The 7,517-nt window shown below is 43.1% G+C and overlaps 1 protein-coding gene across 1 annotated transcript in view; it reads left to right on the plus strand.

Moving 5' to 3' along the window:
• Window positions 1–215: 215 nt before the first annotated feature.
• Window positions 216–7,517, plus strand: part of LOC110487931 (zinc finger and BTB domain-containing protein 10) — a 25,528-nt gene continuing 18,226 nt past the window's right edge. The window contains exon 1 of the mRNA XM_036971057.2: window positions 216–1,321. Within this exon, the coding sequence (XP_036826952.2) occupies window positions 629–1,321 (693 nt within the window). The 5' untranslated portion in view covers window positions 216–628. The remainder of the gene's footprint in view (window positions 1,322–7,517) is intronic.

A 7,517-nucleotide genomic window follows, 5' to 3' on the forward strand; every position in this document is an offset into this window, starting at 1 on the left:
AATCTGGAATTTTTACGATATAGCCAATGTTGACTTTGTGGCTGTGGTAACCGGTAGGCTGTCACCACCACCATCACTACACCTTGTGCGTTGGATCACTTGCTTTACCTGTCCATTGGAATTAGTATAAAACAAACACGATAAGCGCACTAGATCTGTTTGACGCAGTTAATACAAGGGGACTGCCAACCCGCGTGGCAGGAGGTATGAAAGGAGGACAAGGATGTATTGGTTGAAGAGAAGGAAAACAAAGATGAAAAGCACGCGTAAAATGAGCGCAGCCACTCAAACAAAAGACGCCATGCTGTTAACCGCACCCCCCATCTTCCTTTAAATGAGCCCCCCACTACCCCCCCCCTTTCTCTGATCGAGGTGCATTATGGGGAAAGTCGTTGCCATTCGACCTCTGCAAGCCTGCGCGGACGCAGCTAGAACCCTGAAATTCATTATGCGTTTAAAAGCTTTATTTATTTCCGCATAACCTACATACTCTCACCAGGAGGCCAAAGCGGGAAAAAACGACAACCAGCCATTTAATTCGGATCCGCAACATATAATACTTAAAGAAATAGAAATTAGTCGGTAGTAATATTGTTAAGAAAGTGGTCGATTTTAATATATTAAGAAAATGTCCGGAGAGAGAAACCGCAGGTCTCTGGCGTTCCGAGGAGGTGGATTAGCGGTAACCAGCTCCAGTGGTGACGGTGGGGGCAACAGTAACAGCTGGGAGGCCCAGGCCTGTCAAGACCGACATTTGAACGGGAACAGGCCAGATCAAGAAGAGGATAGGGATCTGGGGGCAAAAGGACCATCGCAAGGGAGAGTGGAGGGTGGGGGATCTCTCAGTGATAGCGCAGAACCAGAGGCTGAGGAGGAAGAGGACCCGGAAGGGGGCAACTGGGCAGCCGGGGTAGGAGACGATCGTGTCGGTTGGGTGGCAGTAACTGTCGGTGAAGACGAGTCCAGGGAAGGGAGTAGCCGGACAGCGGGTAACTGCCTGAACAACGAGGACGGCGCTGACTTGGGCAGCGGGGGCACTGGATCCGAGGACGACAGAGGCGAAGCTGCCAGGAAATCTTGGGTAGAAATGAGACCGCAGACGCTACTCCAGAAACACCCCCAATTCCAAGCTTCATGGCTACAGGAGTTTCCATGGCTCACATTTTGTCAGGAGACGGGACTTATGTCCTGCTCCTGGTGTCACAACATTCCCACTAAAAACAACGACGAGCTGGTGAGAGGTAGTCGAAATTACAAGCGGGCCTTGCTGCTGAGACATCACCTGTCTTCTGAGCACGGGAGGAATGACCCGACAAAACAGGTAAAGTGTCATCCTGCTTCATTTATGTTTTATCATTTATGTTTTATCATTTATGTTTTTAGTTCTTTGTAGCTAGCCAATATTATCTGAGAAGGAAAATAGACAGACAGCTAACCAACTAATTAGCTTGTTCTAGTTTCTGTTTTAGGCACAGTTGACTTCGAGTAGCTTGCTAGCCGGGCTAGTTGGAGCTGGCAGCTTCATTTCCCGGTGAGAGGCTATGTAAAGTTGCTAGTTTGAAACTGACGTTAATGTTTACTAGTAAATGGGAGCTAGTCTGATTCCATGGCAATCTAAGTACCTAACGTTACAGTTTACGTAAATAAAATGTGTTTCATGGTGACATTACTATAGAAACCAATTACTAGCTAAACAAATCTGTCTAGTTCGAGTTAGCATGTAGGCCAGTAACAGTGTGAGTCCCATTAGCTTACAGTACTATTCTAAAAGTAATAGGTGGCTAGCTAGCCTCGATTCATTTACATTTCCATAGCCACAAGAACAGTACACATACTAGTTATCAGCAACTACCTTGGATGATTGCTAGCTAGAGGTCGCCAAAGGCAAGGGCTTGACCATATTAGCCTTTGGGGAACTGAACCCCTGCCTACCCAACCACGCCTCTGCTCTGCTTCAAATGTCATTTTGATGGCTCTCTTACAGTAAAGAGCAGAATGTCCTCTGGCGCATTTCTCCCTTCGTCCCCTTTGGGGCAGCTAAATTAGAGGCATTGTTCTAGATGACCCCCCAAAATCCATAGATGGTGTGTGATGGCCCGGGTTGAACAGGAGGAGAGGTAAATCAAGTCCCAGGACTTTAATGGGTACAATTTTACTCTAATGGGTTCATATGTATACCAGCAGCATCATGGATTGTCACAGCAACATCTGACCTTGTCACCCCATAAAAGTATGGATTAATGGGGGGGTATTATGGTATGGTTGTTTCATATCATAGTTTTCTATAGCCATATAGCCATTGTATGTAGAGGACAACTGAAACCATTATGCCTTCTTGAAAGACAATCACCAAGGGTTATTTTCCTTGTTAGCTTGATATCAAACATTGATTAGCCTACTTGGTGAAATTACCCATGTGAAAAGGATGAATATATTGATGCAAGTTATTCACAAATTTGGAATAGTCCTGACCATAGGACATATAAAACTGCTTCTGGACGAGATTAAACATTCCACTTGTGTAAGAACAAAAACTGTCAAACTCTGTTACTACACAATTACAAAGCAATTACTGAAATCTAACAACAATGTTGTGAATTGTAATTGGGCTACAGTGTTTGTTTCACAGTGCTCTTAATTCCCCTGACAGCTTGAATCAGAGTCAGGATAGGAAGTGATAAATAGCAATTTGGTAACTGGGATCTGGTGTGTGTGTGTGTGTGTGTGTGTGTGTGTGTGTGTGTGTGTGTGTGTGTGTGTGTGTGTGTGTGTGTGTGTGTGTGTGTGTGTGTGTGTGTGTGTGTGTGTGTGTGTGTGTGTGCCGAACACTACCCCGATCCAACCCAGGGCTGTATATTTACAGACATACATACATATATATATTTACATACATACATATATATATATTTACACACATACATACATATATATATTTACACACATACATACATATATATATTTACACACATACATACATATATATATTTACACACATACATACATATATATATTTACACACATACATACATATATATATTTACACACATACATACATATATATTTACACACATACATACATATATATATTTACACACATACATATATATATATTTACACACATACATACATATATATATATTTACACACATACATACATATATATATATTTACACACATACATACATATATATATTTACACACATACATACATATATATATTTACACACATACATATATGTATTTACGCACATCCATACATATATATATTTACACACATCCATATATATATATATTTACACACATACATACATATATGTATTTACATACATATATATATTTACACACTATAACTACAGATCCCAGTTACCAAATATACAAGAACTACAAATACCAGTTACCAAATTGATATCGATCACTTCCTATCCTGACTCGGATTCAAGCTGTCAGGGGATTTCAGAGCATGTAGCCACAATTTGACTCTTAATTTGTCAAGTGAAATGCAAAAGGATTGGATAGTTAGTTAGTTCATTCTGTCCGGTCCACTAACTTGTACACGTCACTAATTAAGAAGGAAATCCAGTGAGAGGAGAGAGTAGAGGAGAAGAAGCAGTAGTCCTCCTCTCTGGAAACAAGACGACCCCGGATGGTTGGCAACAAGGCCCTGGCATAGGTTTAGAAGTTAAGGATGGGGAGGGACACGACAGACACCAACCTGCCTTATGCATTGTGTATTGAAACACTTTGCTATAGCCTAATTTCACGTCATAGCATATTCTTAGATTGTTTTAGATGGTCATTTTTACATTTACATTACATGTTTGTAAATTAATTAAGGTTAAAGTTAAATATATGCAAATGATATTTTCCCTGTGGTGTTTTCCCCATATATATAACAGTAGCCTGATACTGTTTGAATATTGACTGTGTGAACTACATTGTTGCAGCACATGAAATGGCATCCTTATTTTCTTCACCTTATTCCCGATCAAATTCGTGCCCATCTGCGTGGCTAACCTAACCCGATTACTCGATTAGCTCTGCTATAGAGAAGGCACACAGACCAAAGCAGCTGTGGCTGACAGTGGGTCTCATACAAGCCTGGGTCTTGGCTGTACACTCTTGGTACAGAGGTTCCGTACAGCACAACCATACAGCCCTGGGTTGGGTTTGGTAGGGGTAGTGTTCGGCCAGGGAAGGGGAGAGGGAGAGATAATGTGACATTTGAAATGTCTTCTGTAAGTGTGATGTTTACTGTTCATTTTTATTGTTTATTTCACTTTTGTCAAAGCAAGAGAAGTAGATAATAAACATAAACATAAACATATGTTTCCCATGCCAATAAAGCCCTTAAATTGAATTGAGAGAATTCTTCCCAGGAATTCTTCAACTCTATGTGGAGCCTATGTGGAGCATTGTTGGGAGGCCTGGATCCCCCCTTCCCCTCCACACACCGTGTGGTCATTCACACTGCTGTAGTAGTGTTCTAATGTCTGAGTTAGAGAGGGTGGGGAGCTAGCTGGCCTCAGGGTGGGGATGGTAGATCGATGGTAGAGAAACAGAAACTGGTGGTGTTCCTCTGTCGTCTCTGAGAACGATGTTACATCTGATCATTGTGGGGTTGGAGGTGTGTGTTTGTGTGGCCACATTAACCAGGGCTCTCGTTGCTCGCATGGTCCTTGGTTTGTTTTGGTGTTGTGAGCTATCGTTCTGAGAATACTACTCTAAAGGGAACTGTTTTTTATTTAAACTCCGTTATGGTAAGAGATTATAGTACATCACAGGATATCCATTGGTAGGTAGTTTACTAAAGGCTACATGGATAGTAGGAACCTAAACATAGCGTAAGGACTCAGATGGAATTTCATTTTGACGACCACCTCTTTCGTCAACAACCCCTTTCCCCTGTACGCTTATTATTCCACCACTAACTATCTCTAGACCTACAACAAATGGCCACATCACAGAGGTGGATATTGTCACCGTGATGTTCTCCTTTGGACCCAGCCAGAGCAGTGTGAGAGACCTGCCCATCCAGCAGCATCTGCACTCCAGCAGCACTGACACACTGTAACACGTGGCACATCTGGAGAAAGGATGAACCCGAGTGTGGAGCTGGAGCTGGTCTTGGACCAGGAGAGAGGAGGGAGTCCTAGCTGGATTCCATACCACTATACAGCAGCCTATCTATCATAGCGTACACGCAGTACTGTTGCAGGCCTGTATCCCCACCATTGTGACCTGTCTGGGTTACTGGGTCATTTAATGGCCTCAATACCAGAACGTATCCCCACCATTGTGACCTGTCTGGGTTACTGGGTCATTTAATGGCCTCAATACCAGAACGTATCCCCACCATTGTGACCTGTCAGGGTTACTGGGTCATTTAATGGCCTCAATACCAGAATGTATCCCCACCATTGTGACCTGTCTGGGTTACTGGGTCATTTAATGGCCTCAATACCAGAACGTATCCCCACCATTGTGACCTGTCTGGGTTACTGGGTCATTTAACGGCCTCAATACCAGGACATATTGTCAAGTCCGCACAGTGAATGCTACTGGGTTAAAGATGGCAAAGATTCCTCTTTATGTAACCAGGAAGTAGGCCTAAGTCTTTTCATATTGCAGACAGAGTGTGGCTACTATCAATGTAATTGTCTGAATCATTTCCAATCGCCCATGTACAGTACCAGTCAAGGGTTTGGACACACCTACTCATTCCAGTGTTTTATTTTAATTACATTTTTTACTATTTTCTACATTGTAGAACACATATGGAATCATGTGGTAACCAAAAAAGTGTTAAGCAAACCAAAATATATTTTATATTTGAGACTCTTCAAAGTAGCCATCCTTTGCCTTGATGACAGCTTTGCACACTTGGCATTCTCTCAACCAGCTTCATGAGGTAGTCACCTGGAATGGTCTGTTTTGAATCCGGTGTTGTTTTGTGTATCAGTTCATAAACCATGTGCCATGGAATCGGTACATCGAAATCTCCTCGCAACTATTTTGCAACTTTTATGGCGCAGCTGTCATTCTTTTGGTCCTTAAATTAAACTGGTATACTTTTTTATTTATCACAATTTTGGTATTTTATGTAGGGCCGGCAGACAAGTTCTTCACCTTCCACTTGCCTCCTCCATTTTTGCGCTAATGCCACAATCAGTTGTAATTTTGGATAGAGCAGGAATTTCCATATATTTTTGTTAACTGCATGTGTGACAACTCCACCAGTCCTATTTATGATATAATTTACAAAGATTACCCCCCCCCCCCCAACAAAAACAACAACAACATAAGAACAGGTTTTTATTAGTTAGTATATATTTGTTGTAATGTTTGTTTGTTCTTTTCTGGTGGATTAAACTGAAATTGCAACCAGCAGGTTGGCAGGTTTTCATTTTCTAATAACTGAAAGTGAGCGGTTGTAATCTGAATGAAGAGAAAAGGGACGTTCTTGAACACTGAAAAATACAAATCTTGAGCCATTCTTACTAATCTGCTAGAGAACCAGTTTGGATTGAAGGTTAGTTTATGTAGGACTAGGCTATGTGTTGGTGATTTCCCCAGAGATGGTTCATCCACGTGCTCATCCTCCTCCCTCCGTATACACACCTCTCCAAATACTACCCATCCTGTTGGGGTGAAAAAAAATAAGTGACTGACTCTCTGGCATGGGGCCCATTGTATGATGGTGTGGATGATGATGGAATCATTCTGCCTTTTTCTTCCTTCCTGTTATCCTATTCAGGGCTTAGCCCCTCTTAGAGAGCCACGTGCACCCTGTCTTACCACACACACACACACACACACACACACACACACACACACACACACATTAGGGCCTTCATGGTTAAGTGGGAGCAGAGTTAGAGCAGAGGAGACACAGAGGAGCCAGGCTTTAGCTGCTGTGTGTAATAAGTGAGTGTAGGGCCATACAAAGAGGCCCCAGTGAGGTACTGAACAATGAGCCTGGAAGAGAGGGCCTGTTATTAGAAATGGGGTGACCAGGCTCTTTCTCTCTTCCTTCTCCTCTCTGTCTGTCTCTCTCTCTCAGCCCTGGTCCTGCCTTGCGTTAGCTAGCATTAAGAGAGAGCCATCCTGCCTGCTTGGACAAGGGCATATAGTCAGTAGGGGGGTAAGCACCTCTGAGGGCAGAGTAGGGGTGTAGGGACCTCAGAGGGCAGAGTAATGGATTTAGTCTGAATTACTCAAGCTGAAATCCCAGCTGTTGGGGGGGGGGGGGGGGGGGGGGTAATGCAAATTACTCAGTGTTAGGACAACTGCTATGCAATTTCTTACGAGGTAGAAATGTATGTAGCCAGTGTGTTAGTGTAGTAACTGCCAGTGCTGGGTTCTGCTTCGTACCAACTTGGTCTGCTGCCCTGGTTGGGGAAACTCCCATGGAGGATGAAGGGAGGCGAGATGGTGGCAGAAGGAGGAGGGGTTTCTCTCTCATCAGCCATCAGTGACAGGTAGCAGGGTAGGGTTTTGTGGTAGTTAGATCTGTCTTG

Source organism: Oncorhynchus mykiss, chromosome 30 (assembly GCF_057628025.1).
Source record: "Oncorhynchus mykiss isolate SJ-2025 chromosome 30, ASM5762802v1, whole genome shotgun sequence".
NCBI lineage: Eukaryota > Metazoa > Chordata > Actinopteri > Salmoniformes > Salmonidae > Oncorhynchus > Oncorhynchus mykiss.